Raw genomic sequence first — 15212 nt, 5'->3', positions numbered from 1 at the left:
TGTAACAGAGCTGTTATCTGGAACGGTGTCCTGTGGTCATGTTCGTGATACCTTGGAAGTTTCTGTGAGCAATGATTCAATTCAGACCCCGTTACCAGTTGAAGCAGACAATCTTGATAAACCTATACTCAGATGGGGAAATACTTGTGATATGGATCCAGACATTTCTAATAGAGAGGTGGAAGATTCTCAAGATGAAAATGTGGAGGGTACAAGAAATTATCAAGTGATGGATGAGTGCAGTCGCGTGGATTTTGATAAGGCTTACAAATTTGTAGAGAAGCCTACCTCGTTGGTGGTGACAGATTTAGTACAAGAGTCATGGATAAAGCTTCGTGGCTGCCGGACAGATCTAAGGCATTATGTTGGCTTAGAACAACACGATGCAATTAAAAGTATCAAACTTGCTTATGGTATGAGTGGTCTGATCTCAGAAGCTGACGTGTTGCTTTGTAACTGCCCATTAGTAGTAAGTGTGTAATTACTTTGTAGATTAAAAGTGTGAACCTATCCTCTCATTATGTGTGTGTAGTTCATTATGGTAATTTGGTAATTTGCAGGATTCTTTGGAACCTGAGGTCCCTTCTGAGGGATCAGATGCATTCAGCTGGTGTGATGAGCAAATACGGATGACATCAACAATTGCCCAGCATGGTTTTTGCTTTTATGCAAAAGACATAGCTGCTCTAGGATCAAAGATTGCTTGTGAGAGCAGTGTCGATTTACCCTCAGAGATGTTGGCTTCCACAACTAATATGATGGCGTTGGGTAAATTAATTGGACATGATATGAGAACAACTAGGACTTTGCATGCAGCGAGGAGTTTAGAGATGAGTCCACCTAAAAGTGATTTATCAAAAAGGTATTAACCTCAACTCACTTGTTATAATCATCTTCATACACCATTAGAATAACATGTATGTATACCATTATACAACTTTATATTTGTAGTAGTGTTTCCTGCAGCTTTTACAAGTTGTCAAAGAGCTTATCGTGGCCCTACACCCTAATCCTGGACAGATGTTAAACCAAAAACATTTTTTTTCCTTTTTTGGATGAGAATCCTTATCCCATCATTTTCTGCTGTGAAGCTTCTGTTCTAGCAGGGCACCAATTCCCTTCTCAATCTTCATCATTCTTTCCCTTTTTTCTTTTATAACCTGTTTTGCATTCTAGTTTTGTGTAAGGTGGTAAATATCTAATCTTTTTTTTTTTTTTTTTTTTTTTTCATTTATTTAAAAAAGAGAATAATTGAAACAATTAAGTAAAATTTGTTGGGAAGTTGGAGGGGACAATTTGTATTTATGTTTACAATTGGGAAATCGTCATGCTTTGCAAATCTAGAGGTTGGCTTCCTTGTGTTTAATGTGATGTCTTTGATGAGAGCGGAACGCAAGGAGTTTTGAAGATCGTGAGAGTAGGTTGCTAGAGATAAAGAAGATGATGCTACAATCCATGTATACATGGAAAGTGGCCTGGAATAGTGTGCATGTCTCTAATTTTTTTTTTTAGGTTTTGGAGTTATGTTCTTTTTCTATAATTTAGGGGCTCTCTTGTATACTCCATGTGTATTAGGGTTGCGCCGTCTGTGCTTTGAATGAATATACATTACTTATCAAAAAATAAATACCCATGGCATGCAATGGACTATCCTCCGTAAAAGTTTTAAGCTGTGCGAATGTAAGATTTGAACATGACCCAGTGCGAGTTTTATGTTCTTAAGCAAAATTTTCCATGTATGTTCTCAATTGGTCAGTTAAATGACTCATTCAAACAAGGTGCCTTAAAATTGACACTTGTAGCAGTCTGTCTTCTAACTAATTCAAACAGGTTTTGGCATGCTTTTTTGTTAATAGAAACATTTTATTTGGTGTCTGCAATGCAGTGAAATCAATTCAAGTCCTTTTGATATAATCCAGTCCATAATTCCTGCAAGATCATACTTGACGGCAAGAGATGTTGGATTCTGTGAGTATCTCTCTTCATTGCGCCACATTTCAAGATCAGAAGCTTCCCGTTTGTCTGGAGGCATTGGCAAGACCAGAAGACGGAGGTATGTGCTCAGAACGTTTAATAGGCTTTCTTGCTGATTTTTTAATAATTGGTGGCACATCCCTTGCATGTTGCTCAATTAGTCGTATGATATTTGAATGCAGGGGACGGGCTGCTCGACACTACTTGAGTACTGGTTCATTAGGGTTGTCGCCTGAAGACATATTGTTTCTGGATCAAAATAACTTTTTTGGGAAGATTTCATCCCAGTGAGATAGAAATTCCAACTAGGAGAACTAACAGAATAGATGCTATAACCTTTTCATTTATACCATGATATGGTCATTGGCTAGATAGAGGAGTGCTATAGAAGAATGTGACATAACTAGATGAAGGGCGAGTTCGCTGTAAAGGGAATATTCAGCATTATTTTATGTTGGTTTGTGTCAATAGCCACAGCCCAACAGTCCCTGATGGAAGGGGCTTTCCGGAGTAGCTACGTTGAGCCAGCTTGGGATATGATTCAATTCCATTTCCCTCATTGTAAAGCTTTATAGTGGTTCTATTTTATTAATTGTATTATCTAATGCATGGTCATTCAAATAAAGAAATTTTCTCAACTCGTTGTCCAATGCCACTTCTTTTCTTTTTTTTCATTGTCCAATAGCACTCAAGCATATAAATATGGTGATAAAAGATACTTTCAATTTAGGGGTTAAAATTGAGAAATTGGTCTTTTTACCATTTTGAACTTCCAATTAGAGCCCTAAAAGCATTATTTTGATACTATCGAGCATCGAGGTGCATGGAGAATACAATAGCCTTTAAAATCAAGTGGTATTTCTTCCTACGAATCAGGGTTATTTTGTTTTTATACTGTATATCACTCTTTTTTTTTCTTTTCTTTTTTTTCTTTTTCTCAGGTCCTTTTACATATTTAATCACATTTAATATACTTTTTCTTTTAGCTAATGAGTTTTCAAATGCACTATTATCTTCTTTTTTTCTTTTTAATTGATGAGTGATAATAACATTACAACAGCAAACCAAAGTAACTCAAAATTATAAATAACCAAAATAAAGGCCAAAACATAACACGATTCAATGTAGTAGTCCATTCCACAACCTCTGAGAGGAAGTTTGAGATGGAAAGGGTAAGAAGAAAAGCTACCAGAACTAGTGTTGGTGTTAATGGCCATGGTGGTATGTGTGAGTGCAAAAGTCACTCGAAAAATTCTTAGTTTCAGACTAGCTGTGAAAACTAAGATAAATAATTCCCACCGTGGATTGTGAAACAAATAACAGTAAGGCAATTGTATTTTGAGATGGGGATTTGAATCTGAAGAGCTCCACGGGAATAGAGAATTGTTAGATGATCTACCGGAAGCAGCCAAAATGGGCGTTGGTGCTTGCAGACTTGCAGTCCACACACACTGCCATTGACCCATTGCTCATGACATATATGGTAAGATTGTTGGGGAGAAAGTCAAATGGGCGTTGGTGCTTGCAGACTTGCAGTCCACACACACTGCCATTGACCCATTGCTCATGACATATATGGTAAGATTGTTGGGGAGAAAGTCACCTTATGTGAGTAGAAGAGGTTGCAGTAAATCTAAGATTTAAACTCCAAACAAAAGTGATGTTGATACTACAGGTAAAAAGATAACGGAAAAATCAAAACCGATGGCTGCTTGCGAAGCCGTGTGGAAGAGGGATATTATGGATTTGGAGAAGTAGTGTACAAATTAAATGCATTTGGTTTAAAAAAAAAAAAATCGAATAAACACATTTTATATATAATTAAACTTTGAAATACAACAAAAGCGATGCGAGTGTGCATGGGAAACATAACCCAGCGGCCACAGTGGATTATGTAGATTGTCTTATTAATTTATTTTTACTCCCTTAACACTTCACGAGAAGCAAGGAAACTGTTGCTGAATGCTAATTCGTCTGTATTACTATTCTATTCCCCCATCTCTCTCTCTCTCTCTCAACTGCTGATCCTTTCTTTTTTGTTTTGGGGATTGGCCGTTTAATTGTTGGGTTAAGCAAAAAATCCCAATTTCCAAAGCACACTGCGACTGATCGAGTTGTTAAAAAAGGCATGCAGGTGACGTGATACGTATAAGATTTCTGCTAATATTTGTGATATGTAGGCATGCAGGTGACGGGGTGTCCTATTTATGACAGTAAAATTTTTAAGAAGTATTTAGTTATGAACTATTTTTAGTTTATTATGAACCGGAGAGAATTTATTTGACACAAAATACACTACTAGAGTTAATTAGTTGCACTTGAATCAACCCAATACAATAATAATAATATTTTTTTAAAAAAATTCAACCCAATACATAATCCCACTTTACTTGGACGAAATGATTATTCTAATAATTATTACTAAAAATAAAGGGAGGGAATGAAATAATTATTTTTATTCTTTAATTTTGTGGCAAGAGATATGCCGTAATTAAAATTAAGCCAAAATTACAATAACAAAAATACAACCACATTATTCCCTTTAAAATAAAATAAAATAAAAATTATCAAAGATTCACCTCACCTCCTTCTCTTCCCTCCAAACTAGGGCTTTTCATTCCCTTTTAGCGAGGGCTTTTCGTTTGTTCGTTTGTTTGTTTGTTGTCTATGAAGCACTTTGTTACAAAATAATAATAACCAACAACTTGAAATGTTTTCTTGGAAAAAATATAAAATTAGTTCTCGTGATTTAACTGATTTACAATTAACTCATTGCAGTATTAAAATGAATTCAAAAGTCCCTTAAGAATGCCAAAAAAATAATTTAGTACATACAGTCAAATTCCGTCAACTTATTTAACAGATTTTATTAATGTGACACTAACTTAAATAAGATAAGTATCACAATCTTATTAACTCTAATATTTCACTCAATTTAAAACTCTTTAAGTTACTCAATAGAATTTAACCGTGGAGAGGTAAATTATATGGACTGATTTTGACTTTTTTTTTTTTTTCTTTTTTGGAGCTATTATTTTGGGAGGCAGAAAAAAAAAATGATTACTACCCGCCAAAAAAAAATTGATGAAATTTCAATTCAATTGAAATGGATGGACCACAGAAGAAGAAGAGGCAGCGAGTTAAACGGGAGCAATAATTTGGAAGTACGACCTCCTGCCGTCTCAGTTCATCTGACTCCATCAACAACAAGAAAGCCCAATTCACGAGGCCCCATGCACTCTGACATTTCCCTCCAACTGCATTTCTCTTTAATGCAATTAAATTTATTCATTAAATAAATCTTGTTTTATTTTTAACCCAAAACGTCTTTCTTTATTATAGGCTGTACTATTCCATTATTTACTGCCGTCTGACAACTGAGAGATTCAAAGAGGGAAGCATAGTCCCCACTACTTTCCCAGAAAAAGAAAAAGAAAAAGAAAAAAGACACACCCCCTTACTAATATTTGATTTAGGTATATGCACTCTATTAAAAAATAAATTATTATAATCTCATTTTGGTCGGACAAAAATCAGAGAGAATACTTGTTCCTCCCCAACTCCAATTCATTTTTTCTTGGGCTGCCATCAATTTGCATACTTGGTGTGTGTTTATGGATGATCAACTTATCTGATATGAGAATTCTATGGATTTGATGATCATTTGCTCGTCATTTTGGGGCCTACAAATTGTGCATCGAAAGGTCATGACACCCCAGAATTGGATTCTTGATGGAGACACAATGACATGACTTTACAGAGTGATGCGATTTGGTGAAGGATTTGGATAAGTTTACCCAAAAATGTTAATTTGGAATTTGTGAATTGTGTACAAAATTAGTTATCTTACTTGTGATATGAAATTGATAACAAGTTGGTGTGGATGATTTGTTATTTAATTTAATTTTAAAGGAAAAACCCATGATTCAAAACAGATCATGAGAAAATATTAAAAAAATATGCAAAGGAATCTAAAAGAGATGTAAAGAGGGTAGTACAAACAATCCTGTTTCATCATCATAACAGAGCGTAGTGATTGTTTGCTATTTCTGATATCTATGAAGAGTAAAGCCATAACAGGGCAGGGATTCCCGTGACACTTTAACCTGCATAAAGAAAAAAAATCATGGCTTTGCATCATGATCGGTTCCCCCACTCTCAACTCCTTTAACCCAACACCCATTTCTCTTTTTGTCTGTCTCTCTTCCTCTCATCCCAGATTTCTCATTATAATAATCACACCCACATAACCCTGAAACCCCCATTGCATTGCATCTCTCTCTCTCTCTCTAGAGTTGTACTAGTAGACTTATACTATTGATACAAGTTGGGGAGCAGGTGTAAGAGAAAATGGCAGGATCAGGTTCATTTTTAAGGCAACTGAGTGGGAGGGAGGCTTGGAAATCAACATCAAACAGGTGGGGAGGGGGAGGGAATAGGAAGCAGAGTGGGGGCGGGAGAGGTAAGAGTTGTTGTGAGGGAAGTTGGAAGCAGATGGAAGGGCTTAACATGTATGGAAGTGAGAATGGTGGGTTGGTGATGAGGAAGAGAGTGATGGTTGTGGTGGATGACTCCTCACACTCCAAGCAAGCAATGATGTGGGCGCTCACACATGTAGCCAACAAGAGTGATTTCCTCACTCTCCTTCACATCATCCCTGCTTCCGGTAATGGCTCTGAAACCGCATCTGACTCCTCTTCTTCCTGTTCTCCTTACCTTGCCAACTCTCTTGGGTCTCTTTGCAAGGCTTGCAGACCTGAGGTATGTGCTTCTTCTCTCTTTCAAGGGTCAAGATCAAGTGGGATTATTATTATTATTATTGGATGAATGAAATTTGTTTACACCAAGAAACTCAAAATCTCAAAACAGAGAGGAAACCAACTCAGACCTCCTAAAACAGCAGAGAATCCATGCAACTAAGATTCACACGAAAACCAAAAAAAAAAACCCAGCTTCCAAAAATCAAGCGAGATTATTATATGTTTCCTTCTCTTTTTGAGTCTTGGGAGTGACAGATTGAAGATACAGAGCTAGCTTAAATGGGTTTTCAATTATCTTCAGCATTGTGCCTTTTCATTCTGATTTTGGTAGGTCCCTATTGTGATTAGTATTCCCATTGTGTTGATAGATCGTACTTGGCCTTCCTTTTTCTTTTTCTATTTCCATTTTTTTTAGCAATCTCCTCAAAATAATAATAATAATTAGAAGCCTCTTTTCTCTTCTTTAGATGGAGAAGGTGGATGATCTTTTGTCAGCTTCAGTTTTCCTTTCATCTTTTTCTTTTTCAGATGCTTCTGAACGTTTTCTACTAGCTTTCCTTTCTTTTTAATCTTAGAGAGAGAGATGACCTGTAATTTCTCTCTTTCATTTATAGTTGTGTTTATCTGCTTGAATGGGGTAATGTTCAGGTGGAAGTAGAAGCACTGGTTATTCAAGGGCCAAAACTGGCCACAGTGTTGAGTCAAGTGAAAAAGCTGGAAGTGACTGTGCTAGTGCTGGGACAGAAGAAGCCATCTCCAATTTTCAGCTGGTGGGTCCAATCTTAACCATCTGATCTTTCTCTTCCCACCCTTTGATCCCAAACTTCATATAGATCTTGACTTTCCTATAACTTAATGATGCTGGGGGTTTATGCAGCTTACGCGGGACCAGCAGCACAGAGGAGTTTGTGGAGCAGTGCATTAACAATGCGGAGTGCTTGACTTTTGGAGTGAGGAAGCAGAGCAGAGGCATGGGTGGCTACCTAATCAGCAGCAGATGGCAGAAGAACTTCTGGCTCTTGGCTTAGGCCTAGACTCCTCCTGGCTATTATGACTAATATATACGGGAAGATAATTTCTAATATTAGCTTCTTAGCTTTACTCTCTGTAACTACCAAGTACTGACTAGATCTCTCTATGTATTAATCAAGTGAAAATAAAAGCTCTACCTATCTCTCTCCCAACATTGACGACCACTCTTTTCGCCTCACTCTACTGGGTGGTGGGTATGCCTTGGGGCTATTGCAAAACAATTTTACAATATGCCTAATTCTTCAAATTCTAATCCTGTTTCTCCTTTTTATTCTCTATTCAATTATTGTTAATGGAGTTGGGCTCATTCCATGAGCAAAAATACATGTAATTGTGCAGTCTTGGGTGGTGAAGGTCATATAGCTGCAACTGCAAGTATTTGTTGAAGGATGACAGCACAGCAGTCGTTTTCAAAAAAAACAAAAATAAATTGGGTGGGTGGGTAGATAAAAAGCATAGTCTTATTTGCAAGTATATGTAAAATGCCAAAAGCATATGAATTAATGGAAAGTTATGGATCTCAACACATTCAGACCAAAATTATGACAATATATAAGAACCTGAAGGAATTTCTAGTTCTGAAAGAGGGAAAAAAAATAATAATAATTTGTTGTGAACTAATGCAAGTTTACACAACAAAGAAGTGGAGTTTTTCTTTTTCTTTTTCTTTTTTACCCTTTTTTTCCTATTACCCTCTGCCAGGATCCTCACATTCAACTTAATCTACGAGTCAGACTTTATCATCTAATTTATCATTTACAAGTGGAAGCAGCTCCATCCGAGCCCTTGGAGTCCGGGGTGTCCTAGGGGTTCCAGGCGGTGGCGACTGTTGTGAGAGTATGTGCCTCACATATCCATAGAACGTACATCCAACAAGTGTCACAGCACATCCAACAGCATTCAGAGCTGAAATTGGGTTTTGGAATATCAACCACGAAACAAGGACAGCAAATGCAACCTGTACATAACAAACATGACAACATAAATAGAAAGTTTAAAGAAGGAATAATGAACTAAAAATATAGGTTGCATTATATGTACAGTGGCAGCAACAATCCAGTCTATCAATGAATAGAGTATATGCAACAACGAAGTATACAACAGAATTCATTCATGCATGGAGACGCAGCACATTAGGGTGAGAATATGAAGAGGTTCTTACTTGGAACCATTTGAAAAAAATTCAAGGATTCAAATAGATTAGGGATGTGTTGCATACAAGTGATATGGCCATTCTTGAGGTTGGAAGTGTTGTTGGGGGGATCCAATAGGATCTAAACATCTGTCCATTAAATACAAAGATTATGTTTCTATATCTGAAAAATAAAGAACCACTGACATAATAATTACGAGGTAGTACATTAGACAGTTCAAATTATCTGAGTACACTAAATTGATCTCACCTTAAGGTTTCCAGCAACGTTGAATGTGACAGCGGTTGTGGAATGAATCACATAAAAGATGGAGAAGTTAAGACAGAAAGCCATCACCCCAGAGCTGAGGATAATGATGAGGGACGAACCAACAGACTGGTGGGTGTGAAACCATTCCAAGACCCCATTACCTTCGAGTAGCATTGCAGGTACTGCCAAGATCATGGTCGCAAAAGGCGCCATGTAGTACACTGTGTTTATGCTGAAGAGTCCAACAAAAAAAAAGGAATTAGTAATTGCATAACTTAGCATGAACCATGCACTTATAAAACAAGTAAGAAACTAAATCACAGGTGCACAAAGACATACACACATAAACACCAGAGTACTTCAAAAATCAGTCTCAGATTGATGCTTAAACTAAAGCTCGTCAACTTGAGTAAGCAAGCAAGAGAAGAAGACCAATGATTTTACCACCCAAGTGGCCAGATTGGAGATCGGGAGTATAAAATTAATAATAATGATCTTCATGATCTACTTAATTGCAAGAAATAATAGGGAAGGGATAATAGAATTTAAAAATGTTGTCACAGGTTGGTGTAGATCAACAAGTTAGCCTAGGGCTGTATCAATCCAGGTATGAGAACACTAAGCATCGAACCAACAAGTTAGCCTAGGGCTGCATCAATCCAGGTATGAGAACACTACTGATTACAGAGAGCAACCCCTAGCCCTATACAAATACCTTTAAGTATGCCAGGATGCAGTATGTTTTACAGGGAACTCATTCTTCAGTCAGCAGTTTTTTGAAGGACAATTTTAAATTGCGAAGCATTGAAAAAAAGAAAAGGGAAAGAAAAACCAAAGATTCCATTTTTATTTAAAGAAATCTAAATATACAGAGAATCATTTAAATCCTTTATAAACTAATACTGAGTTGTTATAAGCATTGAAATCACCCTTTAATTTTTTGTATTTATTTTTTATTTTAACAACACAATGAATGATGGACATGTAGTAGTCAGTATAAAAGTATCATACTGACTTAACATGGGAGTCAACATACTATGGTAATTGAACTATCTTTGTGCCCACAGCATTTAAATGCACAAACCCAGCCATCACTGATGACTGCTCAAATTCCAGAAATGCTGCCATAGAGTACCCTAAAAAAAGGGAACTTTGAAAAAAAAAAAAAAAAAAAAAAAGAATCCTTGTAAAAGATGAGATGGACAACTTCCTAATGCCCATAAATGAAAGAAAGAAAGAAAGAAAAGCCATGTCATCATAATTCACAAACAGCAAGAAAGAGAGGAACTAATTCATGCATTGGGGAATCCAACATTGCATGGTGTTCTCACATATATACCCACCCTCATCATCAGTGCAGGTAAGGTATTAACGAGAATGGCTAGGCAGTTAGGACACCACTCAGAAGGCATGGCTTAGGCAAAGCCTAGACCACATATCATACTACTACTTTATCCATCAAATATCACATTTTCATTCACATACTGAGAAGGTATCAACAAAGCAAACTCTATATATTATTTTCTATGGTTATTGTCAAAGTTATTAATTACCGGTACTGCCCAAACTTCTCCACATTTACCTGAAACTACTTTAGGCTGACATGAACAGGAGCCCAGCAATAGGAGGTATACTACATAAGGTCAAACCTAGATTTGGACACAGACACAGACAAGACTCCAAATACTTTGCTGTATATTTAATGCACACAAAAACACCAACTTTGATGCTATCATTCAAAAGAACTTCAGAGTGCAGCGACTTGAGGAGACACAAATCAGATATCATGCATATTACAGTTGATGGTACTCAAAATAATAAATAAACAAAAACACTAATGAAACAATGAAAAAAACTTATGGAAAAAGTTGATGAGGAGAATGCGTCCAGAAAAATCAAGAAAAAAAGCAAGAAAAGAAACAAAATGATGAAGTATTAAGTAAGGAAAAGCAAAAGACACCAAGTACAAAGACACTACCTGTCAAACTTGTATCCATGCAACAGAGATTCTGCGAGGATAGTTTTTGTGGAAGTAGCAAGACAGCCAAATAAGGCAGCACAGAATCCAAACATATTAAAACTAAGCTCTGTAACTGATGTGAGAAGGATTCCTCCAACAATGGGTACTAAAGAAGCCCAAATTCGCCAGTCAAAGTATTTTCTCCAAACAAGCCACTGCAAAACAACTGTACAAATTCATCTATATCAGATGCGGTTATAATACGATTTAAGATTCATTCTAAAAGGCAAGGACAGAGATATTGAATTATTTTATCCAAAACCTGACCTGTAGTAGCAGGGGTGAATGACTTTATTGTTTGCATAAACGAAACTGGGATGTAACGTAAGCTCACATTTCCCAACACAATATTGATACAGAACACAAATGACATAGGAAATATTCTTCTCCAGCGATCTTCAGGATCAACCGTTATCAGTGGTTTCAGCTTTAGCACCTTAATCATAATGTATGCTCCAATGGCTGAGCAAATGAAATGAACACATGATACTGATAGAGGAAACTTAAAATCCAGTTTCTGTAAGAAAAAAATTCAGATTCACATCAGCGATGGGGTTACCAAGAAAACTTACAAAAATAGCAAGGATAAAGCAAACCTTTGTCCAACTATTGTAACTTAAAACGATAATTGGAATTGGACCTTTATAGCCAATACAAAGTCAAACTCTTCCATGTGAAAGAATATAAGAATTCCACTTCTCCAAACAAATAAAATTACTAAATCCATCCCTGAGTCGAACTAGAATTTAGGTATAAATAAACAAAGCCCAGCAACAAAAACTCATCACCAAACATTTATGAAACATAACATTTTTCTAATTTAAAAAGGAAAACCTTAACCAGTGTTAACAAACATAGAAAGGAAAAGTAGGCATTGCCTGCCATTCAGCAAATTTTCCTGTGCCCAAATTGGGTCATTATAACCCATACAAGGTGAACCTATCAAGTTATCAGATATGAGAATACAATGATAATCTATTGCTCCTAAATATACAATGCCTTATCTCTCCAATATCTAAACTTTACCAATATTGAATACGACTGTTAGTGGGAACAATTTAGAGACATATCGGCAGATTACAACTTTGTAATCAAAATTTTTGAGGGCCCCATAACATCAACCATCTACGCATGACATGTGCAATGGAAATCAAGTTAAAATTGTAGTGAAAATTGCTAGAAATTTCAGAACTTTCAACTATGAAGTAAAAATGTGAAGTGCAACCCTGATTTCTTAAGCAGGTCATCTCATCTCTCTAGTTAATTTCTTCCCTCATGACTTTGCCCCCACTAATCACATACTGTTGTGTGAACATAATTACTTTATATATAGTCACTTAATACATAATTTGATATCCATGGATCTGTTCACATATCTTTTCAAATTCATAGATCTGCTCTCCTACTTCACACACACACACACGCAGAGCCGCGAAGCTCAAACGAAAACAAAATTGACAGCCTTGCCATAAGCTGTCTTGTTCACCAAACCAAAAGGTAAGTAATATTCTGTGCAAAGAAGCTAGATGCCAACAACAAGAACAACATAAAAATATTGACGAAAACAACAACTACAACAATCACCAGCGCCGCTGAAACCTCCGATTCAAGCAGCTTTTCCACCCTCCTTAAGAGATTCTAACGTGTTAAGAAACAGCGTATCAGCAGGTAGGCTGTCTTTGAAAACCCCACAACATGTATTATGCCCTTCATATAATTTCATAATTTAACCATCTTTAGCGACTGCTCACATAAAAAATTCTAAGAAAGCAAACACAGTAGTTCTGCCCATCGAAACAAACAACAATTTCACTGTTTTCGAATCAAAACACAAACACATCCAAAGCAAAAACAAAAACAAAATGAAAAGAACAAAAGATTTCCAAATATCCATATATGAAAACAGAATTCACAGCATGAGCATGTACACGCAAAACCCAATTGAGAGAAATGGGAAAGGAGCACAACTGAGGGAAGTGAAGGAACCTGGAAGATCCATTTGTTCATGATGATAACAGTAACGTTGAAACCCCACCATTGGAGAATTGCCAGCAGAGATCTAATCACGCCCCAGTTCCACAACTTAGTCTCCTCCATCACTCTGTCCCTCTCTCCGGAGACTCAGATCACCAGAGAAATTCCCAAAGCCCAAAGCCCCCCAGAGCACAGCTTGGGCCAAACAGAAACAGAGAGAGAGAGAGAGAGAGAGACAAAGAAAGACAGAGAGAGAGAGAGAAAGAGAGAGATAATTGGGCAATTGGGTCTCTATGAAGTCTAAAAATGTGAGAGAGGGTGTAACGGTGAAGGTAGCTCTTGTTGTCCCATGTGAGATTTGTGTATGTGTTGTATATGTCTGTGTCTCTCTCTCTCTTTCTCTCTCTGTTTTGCTGAAAATTCTAAACGTTTTCTCTTTTTTCTCTTTCGCTCGCTCGCTCGCTCGCCCAGTCTTTCACGCCGTGGAAATTATTACTCTATTGCCCCCCCAATGTTTCCTTTTTGTAGGAGACGGACCCACTCTATGTCTCTCACTGTAGGGTGGGGATCGTAGGGACCACTTATTGGAGGAGGTCAAAGGTTTGGAGATCACAAAATCGCAGCCGTTCAATGAATACACGTAAAGAGGAAGGTCTGGTTTGACCTGAATTTTCAACCTTTTTGATGGCTCGGAGACTGGAATTCAATGCTTGATCAATCGCGTGTGGGACACTTGGACTTTTTCTCTCTCGCTCATCACTGTGAGAGAGAGAGACGCATCCTGAATGGCTGATCATGCGGTCATGGTTTATTCATGCATCAGAGTGGAGGTTTATGGGCCTTAAGATGTGACTAATTAAAGTGCATTGAAAATTTGAAATGACCGAAACGGTAATAGTCATCATTAACCGAAACGGTAATAATCATCATTAAATTCCCATCTACCACAATTAATTCCGGCATAATCTTAGGGGGAATGAATTTTATGTGGGGATCGAATAGGATGCTCTTCATTTTACTTACAAAAATGTTTGGTTTCAATTTTTAAATACAACTTCTTTTTTTGGTACAAAAAAAAAAAAATGTAAATCCATCGTTGAGTCCCTCAGACACACATGTGAGTTTCGGGAGTAAAAAAGAATTGGTTTTTAAAATTACCCTTTGATCAAAATTCAATGGTAATTTAAAAGTCACATCATTTTAGCAAAAGAATTACACCAAACACGTCTTTTTTACTTAACCTGTATTTTAGATTTTGTTTTATTACGATGAACATAGGTCACTATATTTAATAATTTTAAATAATGTGATAGCATATTTTTCATGTGGGAGTGTATAATCTAAGGGTTGTTTCCAAATTGATCAGTAGTAAAATTAAGCAGATATATTTATTTGATTAAATTTTACAGATTTAATAGTATATATTGACATGCCATTTAACATTTTAAATGATGTAATACTATGAATACCGATAAATACAAGAAAATAAAATTTTAATTATAAAATAAGTAATTTCCATTTAATGGCAATAGATAATATTCTGTTTACTATTTATTTTTTCCTTAAAAAAGTAAAAAATTAATTGTCTTTGGGTTGTGGCTGAATTGACAGAGTACCATCTTGGCATCTTTAAGCAATGAGGTCTAGATTCAAGTCACACGACAAAATAGAATTGTAAAACGCATTATGTTAATAGATTTAACTTTTTTAAGTAAAATGCCCTAACAACTTCTGTTTTGATAAGCTTTTTTTGACAACACGTTTTTTGTTTAATATATATATATTAACAAATGACTAATTAAAACACAATCCATTTGGGATTGTGGTATTAATAAGTGCGATTTTAAAAATTACGTTTTTGAAATCAATACTTTTTAAAATTGTAAATGTGTTTGGTAAAACATATTAAAAAGTTTTTTTTTTTTTTTTTTTGGAAAAATATATTTTACTCCCCTTAACTATCAACTCATTTGCACTTTGACTTTCAATGTTTAAAAAATGACACTTGACCTCCCCAAACTTCTAAATTGTTACAATTCGATCATTTTG

At 36.2% G+C, this 15212-nt stretch overlaps 2 protein-coding genes across 3 annotated transcripts in view; one reads left to right on the top strand and one right to left on the bottom strand.

Annotated features, from left to right (window-relative positions):
- The window catches only part of LOC132168065 (UDP-galactose transporter 1), a 14342-nt gene extending 715 nt beyond the window's left edge, over positions 1-13627 (bottom strand). Inside the window, exons 1-5 of one of the 2 annotated variants that reach the window (XM_059579133.1) lie at positions 13176-13622; positions 11457-11706; positions 11148-11355; positions 9170-9401; positions 8243-8724 (exon numbers count right to left, since the gene is read on the bottom strand). In XM_059579133.1, coding sequence (XP_059435116.1) covers positions 8497-8724; positions 9170-9401; positions 11148-11355; positions 11457-11706; positions 13176-13286 — 1029 coding nt within the window. In that variant the 5' untranslated portion in view covers positions 13287-13622 and the 3' untranslated portion in view covers positions 8243-8496. Of the gene's footprint in view, positions 1-8242; positions 8725-9169; positions 9402-11147; positions 11356-11456; positions 11707-13175 lie in introns of those variants that run through there. The other variant, XM_059579134.1, reaches the window with a different exon arrangement.
- Positions 5930-8037, top strand: LOC132164618 (uncharacterized). Its single transcript, XM_059575157.1, has 3 exons — positions 5930-6735; positions 7383-7504; positions 7612-8037. Exons 1-3 carry the CDS (start codon positions 6325-6327, stop codon positions 7760-7762), a joined length of 684 nt encoding a protein of 227 aa, XP_059431140.1. The 5' UTR covers positions 5930-6324; the 3' UTR covers positions 7763-8037.
- Positions 13628-15212: the final 1585 nt, after the last annotated feature.

This window comes from Corylus avellana, chromosome ca1, assembly GCF_901000735.1.
Source record: "Corylus avellana chromosome ca1, CavTom2PMs-1.0".
NCBI classification, from domain to species: Eukaryota; Viridiplantae; Streptophyta; class Magnoliopsida; order Fagales; family Betulaceae; genus Corylus; species Corylus avellana.
Note: the sequence above shows the minus strand (reverse complement) of the source record. Positions and strands in the feature narration are given on the sequence as shown.